General features: G+C 45.9%; 2 protein-coding genes across 2 annotated transcripts in view; one reads left to right on the top strand and one right to left on the bottom strand.

Annotated features, from left to right (window-relative positions):
- The window catches only part of ZNF219 (zinc finger protein 219), a 9170-nt gene extending 2276 nt beyond the window's left edge, over window positions 1-6894 (bottom strand). Inside the window, 4 exon segments of the mRNA XM_031954995.1 lie at window positions 190-563; window positions 565-1619; window positions 1919-2004; window positions 6573-6894. Of these exon segments, the coding sequence (XP_031810855.1) occupies window positions 190-563; window positions 565-1619; window positions 1919-1924 (1435 nt within the window). The 5' untranslated portion in view covers window positions 1925-2004; window positions 6573-6894.
- A 200-nt stretch (window positions 6895-7094) lies between these two features.
- TMEM253 (transmembrane protein 253) lies at window positions 7095-11316 on the top strand. The gene is made up of 7 exons (XM_031954996.1): window positions 7095-8865; window positions 9087-9208; window positions 9905-10015; window positions 10108-10164; window positions 10410-10520; window positions 10651-10797; window positions 11139-11316. Exons 2-7 carry the CDS (start codon window positions 9101-9103, stop codon window positions 11208-11210), a joined length of 606 nt encoding a protein of 201 aa, XP_031810856.1. The 5' UTR covers window positions 7095-8865; window positions 9087-9100; the 3' UTR covers window positions 11211-11316.
- Window positions 11317-21974: the final 10658 nt, after the last annotated feature.

The raw sequence follows: 21974 nt of genomic DNA on the forward strand, positions 1-21974 counted from the left end.
CGCAGACTGGGCTCCAAGACGCGAGAGGAAAGGGAGCCGGGGAAGGAGAGGCAGACTGGCGGGATCGGTGCTCCGCGCGCGGGAACAGCTACCAAGCAGCGGCGTCTAGGAAACACCGGGACAAAGAGGGCCGGAACCGCAGAGAGACAACGGGGATGGTGGGCGGCCGCAGGGGTTACACGTACGTACCCTGCGAGGCTGCGGACCGGGCCGCGCCCCCCGCGGCGGGAGCAGGATGACCCGAGCCTTCCCCGGGCCGCCGATGAAGGGAAGCCAGCGCCCCCAGGGCCCTGCTCCGAGTCCAGCCGTCGTCCTCGGCTTCCACCACCACCTCCTCTTCCTCCTCATCTTGCTCCTCCAGGCGGGGGCGCCGATCGCGGGCGGGGAGCGGGCGGAACCCCCCGAAGCCGCGGCCGCCCGCGGGCTCGGCGCCCTCGCCGTTGGGCCTGGCTTTCCCAGCTCGCAAGCTCAGGTAGCCCAGCAGGCCCGGGGGCTCGCCGCGGTCGCCCTGCGGCGGGGCCGGGGCCAGCAGCAGCGCCGGGCCCAGCGGCTCGTAAGCCAGAGCCCAGGTCGGGCGGGGGCGGGGCCCGAGGAGGCGCGGAGCCGGGCCCCGGCGCGCGCAGAGCCCCCAGCTTGCTGGCGTGCACCTTCATGTGGTTTTTGAGGAACCAGGGCTCCTTGAAGCAGCGGCCGCAGACGGGGCACGCGTGGTCGAAGGAGGCCTTGTGCTTGCGCATGTGGCCTTTGAGGAACCAGGACTGAGTGAAGCTCTGGCCGCAGACTTGACAACGGAACTCTGGGGGCGCCGGAGGCTCCTCGGGGGCGGTGGCTGGAGCTGGGGCGGGCTCCGGCTCCGGCTCCGGCTCGGGCTCGAGCTCCGGGGCCGACTCGGACTCTGGCTGGGGCAGGGACAGGGGCAGGGGCAGGGGCAGGGGGAGGGGTTGCGGCCCGGCCGAGGCGGCCGCCAAGGGGCGCTCGGGAGCGCCGTGAGCCGTCAGGCTGTGGCGCAGCAGCTCCTCCTCCTGGCTGGACCCGAAGCTGCACAGGTTGCATTTCCAAGGCCGGTGGAGGATGTGCAGGTGGCGTTCCCGCTCCGCGGCCGTGCGGAACTTGCCTTTGCAGAAGGGACAACGGAAGGCAGGTAGAGTCGGGGCCGGGGCCGGGGCCGGGGCCGGGGCGGGCAGCTCCGCCGGGGGCGTAGGCTGCAGGAGCGCCCCGGGCGCGCTGCCCAGCCGGGCCTCCCGCAACAGGGCGCGCTCCTCCAGCTCCAACAGCAGGCGCGCGGCGGGGCTGCGCGGGCGCTCGGGCTGGTGCGTGCGCAAGTGCAAGCGCAGCAGGGCCCTCTGGGCCGTGCGGTGGCCGCAGTGCGGGCACTGGAAGGGCTGGGCGCCCGGGTGGGCCCGCAGATGCAGCGCCAGAATCGAATTGAAGCGAAAGCGCTTCCCGCAGACCGGGCACGGGAAGCGCCGCCCGCCCCCTCGGCTTTCGGGCCAGCCAGCTGCTCCCATTGCTGCCGGCCCCCCGCTCACGCCCGGCCCGTTGGAGTAACGCTGCAGGTCCAGCTCGCCGTCGAAGGCTGGCAGGGCAAGGGGGCCGCCCGGGGAGCGAGGACGTGAGCCCTGCCAAGACAGGAGCGGAGGAGTCGGGTCAAGAGAGGATACAAGGAAGAGGGAAGTGGGGAACCGGAAGATAAGAACTATGGGGGCGGGAAAAGGGAGGATCAAGGGACAGCAGAGCCCCAAGGGGAGAAGAGAGCGGTAGGAATTAGAGAAGCCAAGTAACATGCCTCCCCTCCAAAAACCCGACCAACCACCGTCTGCACACACGTCTCCAACCCCCAGTTCTGCTCCTTGCCTCTGGCACGCGATGGGGGCAAGGATGATGGACTGCTTTAGGAAGGGGCAACGGCATCACTCACCTCCATGGGCTCACTTCACATTCTTTGGTGCCAGGGATTGTAGGGAGGAGGGAAAGCCTCTGGTGGAAGCGTCTGGGGCAAGGGGGCTAGAGAGAGAGAGCCAGATTCCCAATATGAGACCACAGGTTTCCAGGTGGAAGAGATTCAAGACTCTTCCCACTCCAAAACTCAAATATAGATATCCTTTCTTTTCTCCTAAACCGAGGGGGGAGGGGCACAGAGCTTGAAACCCTTGATCCCCCAGCCCCACCAAGCAATAAGTGAGAATTTGTAAACTCACAATTCTTCCCTTGCTGACTTTTGCCAGTTATCCTGGAGTCTATCTCGGGTACCGATTCTTCCACTATGAAGGGGAAGGGAGTGGACTTCATAATGCCCCCATAGATGCCAAGTTGGACTTGGGCATTTCCCTTGATCAAGTGGAATTACCTAGCTTCCTGGTTATCCATTCCTTCTCTTTAGCCACTGCCTATCATGCTGGCCAAGTCTACCCTTCCCATTGCCTGAACCCTGTCTTTCTGCCTTTCCCCCTCATTCCCCCTCCCTTTGCCTGGATTCCTGCTCCATTCATTTCCATTCATTACAGAGACTCATTCATGCATGGGAGAGAAACACCTCCCAGCAGCAGTAGCAGCAAGTCTGGAGACAGACAGAGGGGGAGGGGCATGAGGGGGAAAAGACAGAAACAGAGAAGGGATGGGTTGGGGAAGAATGAGAGCAAAGGGGTTTTTCTGGCCTGGGAAAAGGGATCAAAAGTGGGAAATCCTGATAAAAACCATTCCCTTGCTTTTAGCACCCTGGAGACTGAGCCCTGATGGTACCTCACAGCCCCTTTGTCAGGGCTGCTCCAAACCAGGCTTTCCTTATCTCTGCAGGGGAGAGGTTCCCCTACACAAGAGGAGGATTACACTGGCTCTGAGCTCCACAGGCCAGAGTGTGGGGCAGAGAGGCGGGGCTAGAGCCATCTGCACAGACAAGAGGCCCAGCACATGGTCTGGAAAGGAAAGGGTTAAAGTTTTCCAGGCTAAGACTTCAAGGCCTGGTCATCCTAGCTGGAGTGCTCAAGGAAGCTCTTTGCACTGAAAGAAAAGTCAGGGGGCACTCTAGCCTACAAAGGAGGTCAGTATTAGGAATCAGAAACTGAACACAGGATCTCCAAGCTGAAAGAGAACATAAAGATCATCTAGTCCAAACTCTTTATTTTACAATTAAGGAAGCTGAGTCTCAGAGAAGTGAAGGGATTTGTCTTGAGGCCATGAAATTAAGATAAACACAGCCGAGGTCTCTACTCCTAGGCCAAATTTCTCTCTGCTATATCATGCTGACTGACCACACCAAAATACAGCATTGCCCAAACAAGTGGAAGAGATAACCTGAAATCACCCAGTCTTTCTTCCTGCCTTTACACAGAACTGTACTTAACCTGACTTCCTTGGAGTGAGGGTTGTGAATCTGAAATGTGTTACTAGTGAAGATGGAGCTGTGTCCTTCCCTTTGACCTTTATTAACAAGAAAGTCTATCTGAACCAGAGTAAGATCATTCTTGCTTCAAGGGAGAGATTATAATGACCTCTGGAGGGACCTTGCATGTCCAGGGATTCTATATGGAATGTGCTGAGCCTCCATCTGTTATCTGGGATCTATGACCCTTTAGGCTGTGGGAGCTTTATTATTAGCGTAATGTAGGACAAAGGGGTCCCTGTCTGTGGGTCACTGAGCCCACAGAGAAATGTGTCTCACTCTCAACATTAACATATCTTCCCTCATCCAATTTTGGAAATATCATGGGGAAAAAATATGTTTTCTTGGAACCAAAAACCTGAAAGAACCTTAAGAGAGCTATGGTTAGTATCTCCTGGGCCTGGGAGAACAAGCAAATCAAGTGATTGTGAGATTCAGTACCATGGAGAGTACAATGGACTACCAGAAGGGTACCTTTGGCCACCTCTTACCACAGAAAAGAAAATGACATACATCAAAATGGCCATCTTTGTCCTCTCAACATCAAAAAAGGGCACTGAAAAATAGAAAGAGGACATCTCTCAACTATACAACAAAGAAAAAAATGAGATAGTAGAGGGGCTTTTTTGTACTTCTCAATGTCACTGAAAATTAAAAACAAAAAAAGTCATGGAAAATAAGTGAAACTGCATTAATTTACTAGATATGAGGAGCAACGTCCTGCTGATTACAGTTTGTACATCCTGGGATCAGTAACTGAAGAATCTATTTCTTAAAGCTGTCACATTCTGGAGCTCTCTTGGGGATTCCAAAACATCCTGGTATACAACCAAATCTTGTATATTCAAAGAAACTTGCAGATTATGGGTGGGGATACTGAATATGAAGAACCCATTAACTAATAGATGTTTCATGAACTTCTCTCCAATGCTTCCCAGACCCTGAAAAGGTTCTAAAGCTCCTGTCAAGGTCCAGGACCAGAGCTCAAAAGAGCTGGGAGAAATTATGACAGAAGGTTGTCTTCAAGGTAGTGGGGGGACATAATTCCTAAGCAAAATATTAAAAAGCCATTAGACACCTAAATAAACACCTAAATGATCTAAAAATTAGAATTCACTGAGGATCTTTCTAAGTAGATCAAATTCTCCTAGAAAATAGTGACCTGGAATGAACCTTAGAAACCAACCGAGATCTACTTTGATACCATGAGTTATCACTATACTCTGGTCCTCTGGATTTATCCCAATCTAAAATTATATTAGAGGAGTCCTAGATTCTTTGAAATAGGGCCTGAGGACCCATTAAAGATTCATGGATATATCACCTAGTTATAACAGAGTAGTGTATTTCCCATAAAGTTTGAACTAGTTCAAAACTCAAAGGTCATGACTGATACAATGCTGATCTAGAAAAGCAACTTTCCATTCCCACCCCACCCCCACCTCTTCAAAATACACATAAATCTTTTTATTCCCTGACAATCCATAACTTTTTTCAATCTTATAACTCTAAAGAAGGTCATATGAGATTTAAGGCAGAAATCACTAACTTAAATTATGTGCCATCCTACTGGCCCCCAAATCTAATGTAGGAGGGATTTGAGATTTAGGACAGGCACCTCCAATTATAAAAGGGTAGAGAGAGCAAATATAAGTTAATGGCAGGTAGATGAGACAATGACCAACTGAAGTGCTACTCAAGATTGGCCCTCATGCCATCCTGTACTATGTGGGTTATGGATTGCCAACCAGTGACTCCTTAGGATCAAAGTGCACAATAAAATAGTACTTTTATGGTCCAATCACACATATATCTCTAATTCTTCCATGTTAAAAACTTGAACTTTCTGTAAAGAGCCCAAATCTTCCTGAAAGGTATTGCTGAGGCCAAACTGCTTCCAATAGGACTTACAGAGAAGGTGCGGTGGAGGGAAGTATCAGTCCAAGGACCTATAGGCCACCCCAGTCCACTAGTAGTACCATGGTTCCCCCTCAGATCATCTAAACCTGTGTGACTAAAGGGACCCAAGGAACCAAGGCTCTGGCACTCCTCAAGATAGAGATACTCAGCTTCAGTATCTCCAGGTATAGAGTAAAAGCTACTATTTTTCCAAATTCACTGTTCTGGGCTAGGCCCTCATTCTGGGACCTAAACAGGACAGGAGGGAGTAAAGTATATTTACTTGCCCAACCAATTTCAGGCTAATCAGTGGAAATGCCCCAGAGTCTTGGCCTTCACCCAAACCCCAACATGACCCTCTCCTGGTGGTTTCACAAGGCCGCCTGATTGAGCAGGGGATGAAATTAGTGAAACCCCCAGGTTCTACAGCCAAATCTGACGATATCTAGGCTGGAATCCCCTAGATGGGAGCCCCCAGCCCCCGGATGGAAATCTGAACGCTCTTTGGGGGGAAGAGCCTCCTTGCTGCCCTGCCAGTAATTGGACTGGCAAATTAGGCTGGATTCACATAGGGATCTCCCCACCCCCGCCCCAAACCGATACGGAGGAGAAGAGGTGGGCAAAATGATTGGGGACAGACTCCTGGAGGGAGCAGCCAGGGGCTCGACTAGCCCATCTCAGGAGAACAAAAGCGGAGCTTCAGCCGCTGCCTCGGCTGCCGGCGGGCCGAGCTCTTTGTGACACTTTGTTTGGGACTCAGAGAGAAACAGTCCTTCCCCCACCCCCATCTCTTCCCTCCCACCCCCACATCCCAGAGCGGAGAGGTCGGATCCTCACCCCCTCCCTAACCCCAGGCCCTACCTACCTGTGCCCCGGATCGCCCACCAACCCCCGGCTCCCCAACCCCGCCAGCCCCGCGCCCCCGGCTCCTCTCCACTCCTCTTCCCTCCCCGCCCCTCCGGGCCCCTACAAAGACGCTCGCTCCCCCTCGCCTGGCCCTTCCTCCTGGGTCCCCGCTCCCCGCGCCGCCGGGACCTGGACCCCACCTCTCTCTGGGCCCCCAGCTTCCCGGGCCTCCCCGGCCGGCCCCCGCTTTGGGAGCTCTGGGCGAAGTTTGCTCGGGGCCGAGCCGGCGCCCCTCCCCCGCCCCCGCCCCCTGCACCTGCTCCGAGCTGGGCGCGGGGAGCGCCCCCCCCCCCGGGCGGGGGGGGTAAGTAAGGGGCCTGGGGCGGGAGCCGGGATGGCGGATGAGGTGGGGGGGGAGTGAGAACGGGAGGGGGGAGAGGCTACTCACGAGCCCGGGGCGGCGGCAGAGCGGGCGGGCGGGCGGCGGGCCGGCGGCGCGGGCGTCAGCGTTACGTGGGGCCGGGGGAGATGCGCTGGGCCCCGGCCCCCCCGCCCCCGGCCGGGCCCGGCCCCCGCCCCCTCCCCCTCCTTCGGTCCCCCCGCCCCCGCCCCTGGCCCGCATTGTGTGGGGCAGGAGGCGGCCCCGGCCATTAGCATGCGGGGGGCGGCGCGGCCGGGCTGGGAGCCGAGCGGGAATAAGAGCGGGGTCCCAGGGACTGGGGAGATAGGGCTAGGCACCTCGGTGTTGGGCAAAGAGAGCCAGGAGCCAAGGAGATGGAGTGAGGTTGGAAGATGGGGGCGCCTTTCTGGGGAGGGACCAGGTGATAAGGCTCAAAGGATGAGGTTTTTTTTTTTAAAGGTCATCAGCCTTTCTCTCTCTCTCTCTGTCTCTCACACACACACACACACTCACACACACGCACGCACGCTCACACACAGCCCCCCCCCCCCCCCCCCCCCCCTTCCCCCGCCTTGTATCCCGGCAAGACTGCCCCTTACCAGGCATTTAGTTTCTCATCATTTATCTGCATAGTGTATAAGTGTGAGTGTGTGCGCGCGCGCGCGTGTCTAATCTAGTCCCTCTTAAACTGCGTTTTAGTGGTTATATTTTGTACCCATCACCAACCTCCAACCACACCTTGGTAATCTTCAAAGTTAAAAAATATCATAGCTAGTTTACAGTTATATTTATAAAGCTATTATTAAATGTTGTAATAATGGCTGTCCTCCCGGTATTGGTCCCAGTGTGATTCTCATATATCGCAATTCTAGGCCGTTGAGGAGCTGAACACAGCTATCATACTTACATATTACTACCCTGCAGGCAGTTGTACATCCTTTCTCCACCTCCCGACGCCCCTACATCCCCATATACAGCCCCACAAACAGGTGCCCAATCCCAATCATAATCTTTCCAGGATTTTGAACTATAGGGAAAACATCACACTGAAACTACAGAAGAAAGAGCCTGGGGATAAGGTGTGGTGAGGGATAGCTGTTCCAGGACTAGGGAATAGGAAAAGGGAGTGGGGGGGGGGGGGGGGGGGAGGGAGAGGGGAGGAAAGGAGAAGGACCTGATGGAAAAAACTGCCAATAAAGGACAGACATAGGCCACAATGTGGATATTATCTTCTGCTTGTGTTTTCAGTCTGGAATGGTGGAATTTAGCAGGTGAATATGGGAGTAAAAACTAGCAGTAAAGTACTGAGACTGAGAAGAAGCAGCTAGTTGTAGTGGAAATAAACAGCATTGGATTGAAAGCCAAGTGTTCTGGATTCCAGTTTTTACTCTACTACTTCCTTTCTATGTGATCTTAGGAAAATGAATTAACCTTTCTGACCCTCAGATTTTTTTAATCTGCAAAATTATAGGGGGTGGGAAGGGAGTTGAATTAGATGATCTTTAAGGTTTATTCTAGCCCTAACATTTTATTATAAGATTTTTTAGCTGGGAGAAACTTTGAAGTCTTTCTTGCAGTTGTTTTGCAGACGAACAAGCTGGGGACTCCAGAGGTCAAGTAATTTTTTTCAGTCATACAGGTCACAAGTAGTATAGTAATAATCTGAACCAAGATTTTGATTCCAAATCCAGTGCTCATTCCACTATGCAAAAAGATGAGGTTACCAACCTGAGAATCAATTCCTCTCATTTAAGCTCAGGCTATTAAGTACTAGAAAAAGTAAGAACAATAAATACACAAATCCAAAATCTAGGTTTGAGCAGACTAGCCTGGCTCCAATATGGGGTACTTACTCAAGTCATGTTCCTGAAAGAATCTGGAGGGTGGAGAAAACAGCTTCCTTTCCTACTTATTTCGATTAGGTAGATAGAAGGAAGTGGGAAAGAGGGAGAGAATAAGCAGAATATTTGTGAGATTAAATTCTAGTCTAGTTCACGGAGAGGATAGGTGCTAATAGGTGACGATAGATCTAGAGATCTGGAAAAATGGGGATTGAGGAAATGGAGATGAAGAGAGACTGATTAGGGAGATGAATATATAGAAAATAAAAATGGAGGCATATGTGCCAGGGAAGTCTGTTGGAAGGCTTGTGACTTCCCAACCTTAGTTATCTCCCTTCCCTCCAGCAAGTCACAAGAACTTTTACCCTGGCCCCACCCTGCCCTTGACAATCCTTTCATGAAGGGACAGGAGTGTTCTTCAAGCTTTTCATTCCCTGGAATCCACATTATCAGAACAGCCAACTGTTTCCTGCCCATCTGAAGAAGTCACCAGAGCTTCGGTATGTTTGAGTCAGAGAACTTAAGCTCCTGGAGGCAATTATAGGTTGAAACTAAGTAGGTGGGTAGCTGAGGCAGTAGGCTAAGGCTAGGGACAAGCAAGACTTGTCCTTCTGTAAGCTTAACCTAGAAAAGGGATAACTTCTCTGATCTAGATGACCCTGGGCCCGGTAGAGTGGAACAGTGTTATGTCCCTGGGGCTAAAGCTGTGAGGTCCCTCTAGGTTCCAGCAAAGTCATGGAGGAGAGAGAGATCCTGCCTGCGGAAGAGAGGCAAGTAGTTCGGGAAGAAAAGTTGAGGCATTGGGCCCAACACAGAGAGAGTGGACGTCTCCTGGTGTTATCGGTGAGATTAGACTTCCCCAACTCCTTCATTCCCTCCACAACTCCTTACATAGTGTGCCCCCCACCCCAAGAATTACTCCACCTCTCCTTTCCCTTTCTCCAGATTCCTTCCTCACCATACCCTTCCCCCTCTTTCTATCTGCACCTCAGGAATGAGAGAAGCTAGGCTTTGGTACAGTGGAAAGAGAGCCCTAATCAGTAGTTAAGAGATGTGGATTCAAAACCTGGCTCCAACTCAGCTGTATGACACTGAGCAAGTCATTTCCCCTCTGAGAGCTTCAGCTTCCTCATATATAAAATGCAGGGGGAAAAACTCTCTTCTTCCTTTCTCCTGGTTTCTTCCCCACCACACCCTTCCCCCTCTTTCTACCTGCCCTTCAGGAATGAGAGAGGCTGGGTTTGGTACAGTGAAAAGAAAGCCCTAGATCAGTAGTTAAGACATGTGGATTCAAGACCTGGCTCCAACTCAGCTGTGTGACACTGAGCAAGTCACTTCCCCTCTGAGCGCTTCAGCTTTTTCATCTATAAAACAGAGGGGAAAAAAACTATTTCACAGGAATACGTAAGTAAAATATCTGACAAACCTTAACTACTATATAAATGTGAGCTATTGTTATGAAGAGCACAAAAGCAGACAAAAGTGAAAACTACCACTTGTTATAACCCTATCTGTCCTCTCCTTGCCCTCCCAAATCAGGTGAGCCAGCTCTGGATGGCAGTGGCTTCTGTATCCTTTGCTGTTTCCATTTCTTGCCTGGAATCAGACTGCCACATGAATGTAGCACTACCCCTGTGGCCAGGAGTTTCGGTGAGACCCAGGGAGTGTGAGGGGAGAGTTCAAGGAGTCATCCCTTGCCATACCAAGGCAACAACCCAACATTAACCATTCTTAACCTTCAGGGTCTCCTTACTGGGATCCTGACACTAGAACTTCGAAGAACACCCCGCCTCTGGAAGGTGAGTAGGGGTCCTGATCACAGAATTCTCCAGATACTATTGGGCTCATGACTAAACTTGTAGGAGATCCATGAAATCAGTGTTTCCACTTCTCAGTACAGATGGCTAAGAGGAAAGAGTGAGACAGATTGCTGGGGTAAAGGCTCAAGGTTAAAGATGGGGAGAAAGTGGTGGACCATATAATCTGGGCTGGGTGATCTGCTCCTTGTCTTGGACAGGATTGGATTAAATTCACTCTCTGGCAGGTGAGAGCTATGATGATACTGAATTTATTTGGAATGATCCTGGGACTTGTGGTGGTGGTAGTCCAGGGAATCAAGCTGGCCTTGGGTCCACTACAATCAACTTCCTACCAGGTACCATGAAAGGGGAAAAGACATGAATAAAAGTGATTAGAAGAGAGGCTGGGAGGAGTAGGGGGCAGGGAGAGTTATTCTGTGGAAAGGGGAAACTGCAAGTACCATCCCAGACTCCATCTGCCTGCAGTGGGTTGGCTTGCTGATCCTGGAATTGAGTGCAGAGGCCTACATCCTAGGTGGAGCTCTAGCCTCTGCCTTTTCCCTACTCCTGCTGAGCCAAAGAAAGCCAGGATGCTGTGGTGTTCGGAGACTGCGCTACCAGGAGCTACAAGAGGTACGAGATCTGAAGAAGGTGATGGGGCAACTGAATGCTTTTTTCTGCTCAGTGACATTTAAGGGGAAAGGATAGGCTTCTGGGCAGGGCTGTGATGAAGAGTAGCAAAACCGGAGCAGGAAAAGTCTGGGCCTCCCAGTCCTAATCCATCACTGTCTGGCTATCTAGTTCCAGCCATGCTATATCTAACTTGGGGGGAGGGGAGAGGGTTGGAAGCAGCCAATATTTCCGAGTAAGAAATAGAGAAAGCAGGAGAGCTGCTCAGTCCAATTTCTAGTTCAATTTTCTCCCCTTACCAGCTGCTCTTATCCTGACCAAGCACCACTGTGTCTCCCTTTCAGGGCCTATCAGAAATGGAAGAAGTTAAAGGTACTGAAAATATTCCCTCTACAGCTTGCGCAGCAAATGAATGAATCCGGAAAGTGGAACAGAGGAGTATTTCTAGAATGCTTTTTAAGGATGGACCAAATAGTCCTTGATCACCCTGTACAGACACTGATGCCAGAGGAACGGAAGAGGAATGGCTCCTCTCCTTCCCCACACCTGAGATCTTAGCCTCCTGAAATCTCCTTCAGCAACCAATTTTGCCTGGGAGGTTGGAATCCAACCAGACTTACAAGAATGTCACCCAGGGAGGTGACCACTTCTTCAACTTGGCTCAAGCATGGCCATGGGCTTTTCCCTTTCCCCTACCCAAGCAGATATGCTCTTGAAACTGAGTTTTCCTTCCTCAAGGGGATGATACTAACTGCCTCAATTCATCATCCTGCGAAAGGTCCCTTATTGCATCCTGAATTCCCCTCACACCTGTTGCTGTTCCAGTTCATGTATTTATCCCTCCGCAAGCCATAGTCTGATGCATCCAGCTCTCAATCTATCCCTTTTCCTCCATGCATTCCCTTCCATCCTCATCCATTCTTCCTGCCAATTTCCCTCCTCCCCCCCCCCCCCCCTCCATGATCCCATTCATCACATTCCAGCCTTTTACAATTCAACACCTTCCCCCATCAGCCGCAACTTGCCCAGTCCTTTGGTAAGAAAGAAAGCAAAGAACTACAAATCCCAGCAGATGCCCTTACCGCTTTGCATGCTGGGAAATAAAGGTCCTCTGTGCAACTGGGGGCGATATGGATACCTTGAGTGACGCGCAGCGCCAGAGATCTGCCCATCTCGGTCCATCCACTTGGTTCGCGCAGACTTCCCTAGGGTCCAGGCAACCAATAAGCCGGAAGAAGCTGGGCGAGGCGGGAGGAGGGGGGCAAGAGGTGTGGGGCTAGGAGTAGCTGACGTGGATCCGACCTGCATCTGGGCGGAGAAGTGGCTACATCCCAAAGGGGCGCTGCAGCGAGAGACGGCGCGGCCGCCCAGGCGCGGGGAGCACGTCTGCCCGCGAAGCGGCGGCGGCGGCGGGAGGAGGGGCGTCTTTGCCGCGGCCGCCGAGCTGGGGTTTCCCTTGGGGCGGTATCCCTATCCTGCCGCTTCTTCCGACTGCAAGGCACAAAGCCTCCCCACCCCGCCCTCCTCGAGATGCAGGATGGAAAGGGATTGGCGCTGTCTCTAGCAGTGTACCTGGGTCACAGTGGGGCCGTCTCAGAGCGGGGAGGAGGGGGTGGACGGAGCCAGACAAGGGAGCAACCTCTTAGCTCCGCAGATCTGGTAAAATAATAACCCTTATGTAGCGCCTTCCTCACAACCCTGGGAGGCAGGTAGCACGGATCTTTTTAATCTTCATTTCACAAGTAAAAAACTGAGACAGTGAGGTTTTCAGCTAAGGTCTTCAAACCCTCCTATCTAAAGCTTAACACCACCCCCATCCACTTCGCTTTCCAGCCTTTCCCCCTCCCCCCTCCTGCAGAAACGAAATTATGCCTGGCTCTGGTTGGCCGCCTTAATCGACCTTTGATCCAGACGTTCCAAGCGCCAGGCTTTTGAATCTCCTGTGCCTATCACAGTCAAAGCACACTCCATCTCCCGCCTCCCTGCTTTCAGGAAGGCCGTCATCCCGTACTTTGGAATGCACTCCCTCATCTCCGCTTCTCAGATTCGTTATCTTCCTTCTAGGTTCTGTTCTCATGCCACCCTCCCATCTTGCTTTCTCCGACAACCCCCACCCCTCGCTTTCCGCGTTCTCTCCCCGCTGGAATGCCCTTTGAACACCAATCTCCTTTCCTTTTACCCTCATCGCTACTTTGTGTTGTTTCTACCTGTGTATATGTATCTCTTAGAGAAGGAAATGGCAAACTACTCCAGTATCCTTGCCACGAAAACCCCAAACGGGGTCAAGCAGAGTCGGAGGCTGCTGAAATGACTGCACTGCCCCACCCATAACAGGTAAACCCGACAGGCACAGCTCAGGACCCTGAACCCAAGAGCCCTGGAATAGTGACTTTAAATAATGACATGAAAGAGACGGTTTTACCAGCTGCTTCACCTCTGCACCCTAAGGGCTATGGGACTTCTCGATTTGACTTGCAACTGGAACTTTCTCAATGTATTGTTTCCCCTATTAGAATGTGAGCTCCTTGAGAACGGGGAACCTATTTTTCTATTTTTACCAGCTACATTCAACACAGTGCTTTGCACACATTATGTGTGCAAATAATAATTCGAATAATAATTCACATAATACTTTGTTTTCAAAATAAATGTTACAAAAATTATCTCGTTTTCATCCTTAGAAGTTTCAGCCAAGTCAGGTAACATTCTGGGTAGGGTGGCAATCAGTATAGGGATTCCACTGGGGAGAGTCATCAGCTAGAGTTCTCAGGCAATCACAGTCACCTTCTATCTCATTCATTATCAAATGAAAGAACAGAATTATCTGAGCAGTGTCTCCTTATCAACAAAATAACTAAAGCCCAAGGACTGGCTGTCATATGTTCCAGAATCCCAGTAGTACAACAGTTGAGACTCCCTTTCATGGCACCTTGGTAATAGGAGTAATCTCCTAGCCAATTTTGGAATAATCTTCAATCAGTTCCATTACACAGTAAGCAATTAAGTGATTTCTATTTGCAGGTTATTTGACTAGATTACTGGGGGCACAAAGACAAAACAAGACCATGTCTGTCCCCAAGGAGCTGAGAGTCTGCTGAATGGGATATAGCACATACACATCCCTTTTACAGAAAAGATAGTTAATAAGAAAAGCTGAGGAAGGGGTTGGGGAGCAGAGGGCTTGCCCTTAAGAAAATAGCTTTTGTTTTCTCAGATCTCTGGGAATCTAGAGAGATCATTTCTCTATAGGAAAGAAAAGAGCCAAAAAAAATAATTTCTGCAATGTTAATTGGTGGCCAAGAAAACCAAGAATGATGCCATCAAATTAGTGCAGAAAATTCTCTTAAACTAGAGCTGCAGATCTTGATTAGGTAAAGAATTAGTAAAACTCAGGCTCTAGCCAGGAAAACATGCCATGATCATCACAATATTGGGATGAAGTGATTCCAAATGTACTTCAGAGAAAACAAAGAGTTAATCACTTGCTGTGAGCAGATGAGCAATTGGAGCTCATTCATTCTTATAGTTATACTCCCATCTGCTTCTACTGTGGTTTAGTTGTGGTTTAGTCACATGAACCACTGAATTAAATTTTAGAAGGGAACTTTGCTCATACCTATTAAAAGAGCACTGATCTGGGAGTCACTTAGACATAGGTGCTCTGTTGAACATTCAAAGCCCTTCACAGTCTGGCTGCAGCTCATCTTTCTTGGCTTCTATTACACATTGCTCCTTTTCACAAACTACATTCCAGCTAAACCAGATTGCTTGCTGTTCCTCATATACAGCATTTAGCCTCCCATCTCCATGTCTTTGCACAAACTCTCTGAAGCCTTTCCTCATCCCCACAGTTGTTTGGGCCTTCCCCCAAACCCTAGGGGAAAATAACTTTAGAAGCTTTCTGTAGGGCATATTATTTCCTTCAAAGAATACAAGCTTTATAAAAGAAGGGAATCTTATTTTTGACTTTTCATTCCCATCACTTCCCAAAATACTTGGCCTATAGTATGCACTTAATGAATGCTTGTTTTTTTGATTAGCTGATGGAGGGACCAGTTCCAGTGAAGACTTTACCAGTGCAAATACAGTCACATGCTGTGTCTTGGTTTCCTCATATGGGAAATTTAGTCAGCAAGCATTTATTAAATATCAACTTCATATCAAGAATGGTATTAAGCCCTTTACAATTATCTCATTTGATCCTTACCCTAGGAGGTAGATGCTCATACTATTCTCCTATTTTGCAGATGAGGAAATGAGACAAACTTGCCCAGGATCACAAAACTTGACCAGATTTGAACTGGGATCTTCTTAAGTATAGGTCTAATGATCTATCAACGGCACCACTTAGCTGAAAAGCCAAAAAATAGTTTCTGCTCTCAAGGAGCTCACAACCTAGTGTAGGAGATAACATGAACAGCTAAATACCAACAAGATATGTACCAAAAAAATAGGAGATAGTCAACAGAGAGAAAGGCATCAGGAAAGGCTTCTGGGATTTTAACTGAGACTTAAACAAATCCAGAAAGGTCAGGAGGTATTGATGAAAAGGGAGAGGTTTCCAGGGACAGCCAGAGAAAATACCTAGAGTTGAGAGATTGAGTGTTTTGTAAAGGGAACAACAAAGAGATCATTGTTACTGGATGATAGAGCACTTGGGGGGAGATATAGGACCGGAAAGGAAGTATGCCTGATTATGAAGGGCTTTGAATCACAGACAGCTTCATATTTAATCCTAGAGAAAATAGGGAACCACCAGAACTGATTAAGTAGCTGGGCAGCTAAGTGTCAAAGTGCATTAGAGTGCCCTTGAGCCTGGAATCTGGAAAACCTGAGTTCAAATGTAACCTCAGACACTCACTAGTGATCTGGGCAAGTCACTTAACCCTGTTTGCCTCAGTTTCTTCATCTGTAAAGTAGTGAGCTGGAGAAAGAAATAGTGAACTACTCCAATGTCTTTGCCAAGAAAACTCCAAATGAAGTGTCAGACAACAACAAGTCGTTCAGAATTGCAATTGAATCAGACCACTTTGACAAATGAGTGGAAGGTGGATCAGAAAGTAGAGAGACCAAGATGGACTGAAGTGAAGAGACCTTGAGGAGGGTAGAACAACCAGAAGGCCATTGTAATGATCCAGGTATGAGGTGATGAGAACATGTGCCAGGATGGTGGCAGGGTCAGGGAAGAAGGTATGAACAAGAGATACTAGGAATAAAGGATCAATAGGACTTACCTACAGATTGGAGAGGGTTGGGGGTAAGGTGAGGAGATGTGGGGATCAAGGATAATATGTAGCTGTGATCTGGGTTGCTTTCAATCACAATAGGAAAGTTGAAAAGAAGGAAGAACTTAGGGGGGGAAAGATGCTGTTTCGTTTTAAATATACTGAGTTATGGTATTAATGATACTTTCCCTTTCAATCACAGTGGGGTCCTGTGAAGATGAAATTGTGTGAAAATTATGTGAAAGTATTTCAAAAAATTTAAATGCTATACAATTGTACTTTGGGCACTGAAAACTAAAAGGGATGTAAAAAATTGAGTATTTTTGCCTTGACAGCTTCCTGCTAGTTGCACAACTTTGTAAGTTCATCTCGACCTCTCTACTACCTTCTGAACAGTTCAGCTGTATCTCTTTTTTGTTGTTGTTGCCAGCTACCACATTGCTCCCTTTCTTCCCTAGACCAAGGCTTTCTTAAACTTTTTCCATTCTTGACCCCTTTTTGCCTGAGAAATTTTTACATGACCCCGGGTATATAGATAAATAGAATAGGTATAAAATTCAAGCATAATAAATTGTCATTTGTAATAATAATTAAAACATATTATATGATTATATATGTGATATATTATGTAATGATAAATTATAATATATAATTATAATTTTGCCCAACACACATTATGTGATCCCCATATCCCATAGTTTAAGAAGCTTTTACCCTAGAAGATCTTTGACTTAAAAAAATCCCTTGATGCCTTCTTTTTCACAGTCCTCTACTATTTTATGTTTCTTCCATCATCCAATGTAACAACTTCTTAATATAATAGGCTCTGTGATGATCACTGATATTTTGTTCTATTTGCTGACCAACTGAGATTTCACAGGAATGACTATGAATGAAAGCCCTGATGATGTCATATTTATCATCACTAACTTCTTTCTCTAACTCCAATCATTGGGAAGATTTCCAAAAAAAAAAAAAAAAAAGACATATGATCTTACACAAGTCCAGATTTGATCTGTCACAATGTGATGTAGTAAAAAGACCTCTAGAATCAGGAGACTAAGGCTGTAGTCCCACTGACACTAAATACTTGTGCAAATCTGGGCAAACTACTTAAATTCTCTGGGCTTTAGTTTTCTCACATTCTCACACTGGACTAGAGAACCCCAAGGTCCTACATTTGTAGGAACTATACCATTGATTAGTATTCCTTATTTATTATGAATTCATTAATCTTTCCTGATTTTAATGACCACATTTAAACCATGGAGAATCAGCTCTCAAAGCTTGCTTCATTTACTAAGACTGGGTCCTATTGTTTTCTGGGAAGGATTCTACTAGAAATAGCTTACTCACTCCAGAAAAGCAGTTTCTTTGCTTCCATCTTTGGGTTATGTCCTCTGCTGCCATCTTCTGGCCTCTGGGCTGTCCAAACCCAGGTGTATACAGGAAAGGGGGAGAGGGGGGTGGCGGGGAGGGGAGTCTTTCAGTCCAGGTATAGGTAGATGTTCAGTAACTCAATCTATATAGTAAGTGCTGTTCCTCCTACTGTGAGGGACTCTGGCAGGATGTTTATAACATAGCTATAATGTGGTCAGAAACCTAATACTCAAGTGGAGTTTCACACTAAATTCTAGCTTCCATTTCCCAACGTCTTCCTACCCTCTAGGCAGTTATTAATTGGCTGTGTTTATATTTTAATACTTCAAAGACCCACACTGGTATGAGTAATCCCTCCTTTCATGTAGATACATGGTCTTCATTAATTGCTCTCTCAGTCCTTGAATTATCACCTGGAGGTCAATGTAGTGAAGAGTCTTTCTGTATTCAGCTAGACATTTCCTTAAGATGATAGAAAAATGATCCATCTACAGATCTGAACTTGAAGCTGTTCTTCTTTGGAAAGACCTGCCAAAGTTTGCACTCGATTAATGTCTGCAAGAATCAAGGGTCACCTTAATATGGAAGCAATGAAGTATTGTGATAGCTCTTTGCCCAGTGCTGCCTAAGACATTCTCATTTCCCATGCTGCAGGATGGCTAATGCTTTCTGGGGATGTCACGGCACTGCTCCAACTAGACCTGCTTTCCGCGGGTCTCACATGGCACGCAAAGTGCCCTATGCTGACGTGTGAGCATGGCATGAAGCATGGCTTTTTTACTGGTCTTGAAAGGTGGTTTCTGAAAACTACAACCCTAATGCTGGGATCACTAATAGAACTGATTCTTCCATAGTCTTCTCACATTGCTGTTGCTCAGCAGAGCTGGCTGCTGCCAAGTTGTGGAACCTTACTCTTTCCGGCTTCAGGTTTCTTAATTAGAGTGTTCTTAAGTAAGGGTGCCATTTCTTCCTCATAGGAAGAGTGGGCTATACATGCTCTTTCATTTAAATCTGAGTGGCTTCTTTTTAGTAGTTCTTTCAAAAAAAATTTAGTAACAAGCCTAACAAAATCATCTCGTGAGGGTGGGAGAATACTTCCTAGGGACAAAATCAAGGAAGGGTTTTTTTTTTCCCCAATGAGTAATTTGTCTTTTTCTTCCATAATGTGGGCTAAAAAAAAACCTTCCTATTTCTACAAGGAGATTCTTTGCTCTAGATACAAAGCTCTTTAGAATACAGAGTAGATCTACTTCTTAGCTAGTTGGTACTGGCAACCTTAATTCTGTCTCTGAACTATATTTCATTTTAATAGTATTTTTTATAACTACATGTAAAAACAATTTAAAATATTCATTTTTTAAAAGTTTTAAGTTCCAAAATTTTTTCTCCCCTCCCCTACAGTGGTAAGCAGCTTATAAATTATATATGTGCGATTATATAAAACATTATTAGTCATATTGTGAAAGAAGAAATAAACCAAAAGAAAATATGAAAAAACTTAAGTGAAAATTGTATGCTTCAATCTGCATTCAGTTTTCATCAGTTCTTTCTCTTAATGTGGACAGTATTTTCTATTATGAATCCTTTAGAATTGTCTTGTAGCATTCTGTTGTTGAAAAGAGCTAAGTTATTCATAATTGATCATTGAACAATTTTGTTGTTATTGTGTACAGTGTTCTGGTTTCACTTAATTTTGTATCAGTTCATGTTAATTTTTCCAGGTTTTTCTCAAATCATCCTAATTGATTGTCTTTTCTTATAACACAATAGTATTCCATTCATATGCCACATATTCCACATTATTCATATACTAAAACTTGTTCAATCATTTGATTAATAGGAATTTCTTCAATTTATAATTCTTTACTACCACACAGATACAAAAAAACTGCTATAAATATTTTTGTACATGTAGGTCTTTTTCCTTTGTTATGATCACTTTGGAGTACACACCTAATAGTGATATTGCAGAATCAAAGGGTATGCACAGTTTTGTAGCTCTTTGGGCAAAGTTCCAAATTGTTCTTTAGTGGTTGGATCAGTTCACATCCCTACCAATAGTGCATGAATGTACCAATTTTCCCACATCCTCTCACATTTATCATTTTCCTTTTCTGTCATATTAGTCACTCTGATAGATATGAGGTGGTACCTTAGAGTTGTTTTAATTTTCATTTCTCTAACCAATAGTGATTTATAGCATTTTTAATATGACTGTAAAATGGCCTTGATTTTATAAATTAGACTCATTTCTCTAGATATTTGAAAAATGAGGCCTTTATCAGAGACACTTCCTGTACAAATTGTGTCTCTGCTTTCTGTTTTCCTTCCAATCTTGGTGGCATTGGTTTGTTTTACAAAAACTTTTTAATTTAATATAAGCAAAATTATCTATTTTACATCTCTCAGTGCAAAACTGAGAGATTTAGCCATAACTTCTTTCTTTCTTCAGAGATCTGACGGGTAAACTATCCCTTGCTCTCCTAATTTGCTTATGGTATCACTGTTAAAGTTATGTACCTTATCTTGGTATATGGTGTAAGTTGTTGATCTATACATAATTTCTGCATTTTTATTTTACAGTTTTCCCAATAGTTTTTATTGAAAAAGTACCTTCTTGAGCCAGAATCTGGGGTCTTTGGATTTATCAAACACTATTGCTATGATCATTTACTACTGTGTCTTGTGTAGCTAACCTATTGGAGATCTACCATTCTATTTTTCAGCTATTGCCAGATAATTCTGTTGATTGCCGCTTTATCATATAATTTGATATATGGTATGGCTAGGCCTCCTTCCTTTGCATTTTTTTTCCATTAATTCCCTTGACATTCTTGATCTTTTGTTTTTCCAGATGAATTTTATTTTTTTTTCTAGATCTATAAAATTTTTTGGTAGTTTGATTGGTTTGGCATTAAGTAAATTAATTTAGATAGAATTGTCATTTTTATCATTTTGGCTCAGCTTGCCCATAAGCAACTAATAGTTTCCAGTTGTTTAGTTCTGACTTTATTTGTATGAAAAGTATTTTGTAATTGTATTGGTTCCTGGATTTGTTTTGACAAGTAGATTCCCACATATCTTATATGGTTTACAATTAGTTTAAATGAAATTTCTCTTTCTATCTCTTGCTTCTGGAATTTGTTAGTAATGTATAGAAATGCTGGTTATTTATGGGAGTTTATTTTATGTTCTGCAGTTTGCTAAAGTTGTTGTTTCAAGTAGTTGTTTAGTTGATTCGCGGGATGCTACAATTCCCTTGTATTATTTTTATTTCTTCTTGTATTCTTTAAGCATACCATCATATTACCTGCAAGAAGTTATCATTTCACCCCCCCATTTCCTATTCTAATTCCTTCCATTTCTTTTTCTTCTCTCATTGTTATTGCTAGCATTACTAATACAATATTGAATAATAGTGACATTAATGACCATCCTTGTTTCATTCCTGTTCTTACTGGGTAGGCTTCTAATTTAGTCCCATTACAGATAATGTTGATGTTTTAAGTACTAGTTATCATTTTAAAGAAAGCTCCATTTATTCCTAAGCTTTCTGGTGTTTTTTATTAGAAATGGGTGCTATATTATGCTGAAAAATTTTTCTGTATCTGTTGAAATAATCATATGATTTCTCTTGGTTTTGTTATTGATATGGTCAATTATGTTGATAGTTTTACTAACAATGAACCCGCTCTACAATCCTGGTATAAATCTCACCACATCATGGTGTACAATCCTTGTGATATATTGCTGTAATCTCCTTGCTGATATTTTATTTAAATTTTTTGCATCAATATTCATTAGGGAAATTGGTGTATAGTTTCCTTTCTCTGTTTTGGGTCTTCTGATTTAGGTTTCAGCACTATATTTTTGTCATAAAAGGAACTTTAGTAGAGATGATTCTTCACCTGTTTTCCCCAGTAGTTTATATTGTATTGGAATTAAATGTTCTTAAAATGTTTGGAAGAATTCGCTTGTGAATCCATCTGGCCCTGAGGATATTTTCTTAGGGAGTTCATTGTTTGATTGTTCAATTTCTTTTTCTAAAATGGGATCATTTAAGTAGTCTATTTCCTCTTCTGTTAATCTTGGCAATTTATATTTTTGCAACTATTCATTCATTTCATTTAGATTGTCAGATTTATTGGTATATAATTGAGCAAATAGTTTAATTTCCTCTTCATTGGTAGTGAATTCAGCTTTTTCATTTTTGATACTGGTAATTTGATTTGCTTCCTTCCTTTTTTAAAATCAAATTAACCAATGTTTTATCTATTTTATTAGTTTTTTTTCATAAAACTAGCTCTCGATTTTATTTATTTCTGAACTATATACTATGTCTTGATCAGAGATGATGTTCTAACTTCGGATAGAAATTCCTTGTGGGTCTCTATTTAATTTCAGATGGTCAGACTACAACTGGCTTCCCCACCAACAAACTACCAAGGACCCTCAGAGTTTAAAGCCCCAAATTTCCCAATTCTGAAACTCTTCTGCTCTTCTATGAACATGAGTGTGAGGTAGAAAAGCATAAAGTAAAATTAAGCCCAGGAGGTAAAGCCATCATTCCCTGCC

The sequence above is a fragment of the Sarcophilus harrisii genome, chromosome 2 (genome assembly GCF_902635505.1).
Source record: "Sarcophilus harrisii chromosome 2, mSarHar1.11, whole genome shotgun sequence".
NCBI lineage: Eukaryota > Metazoa > Chordata > Mammalia > Dasyuromorphia > Dasyuridae > Sarcophilus > Sarcophilus harrisii.

Bases quoted from the DNA above. Each gene is read 5' to 3' on its own strand.
- TMEM253 (XM_031954996.1), top strand. From the start codon at position 9,101: ATGGAGGAGAGAGAGATCCTGCCTGCGGAAGAGAGGCAAGTAGTTCGG. The intron at 9,209-9,904 runs GTGAGATTAGAC...CTCCCAAATCAG, and splicing joins GACGTCTCCTGGTGTTATCG to GTGAGCCAGCTCTGGATGGC. The intron at 10,798-11,138 runs GTACGAGATCTG...TCTCCCTTTCAG, and splicing joins GCTACCAGGAGCTACAAGAG to GGCCTATCAGAAATGGAAGA.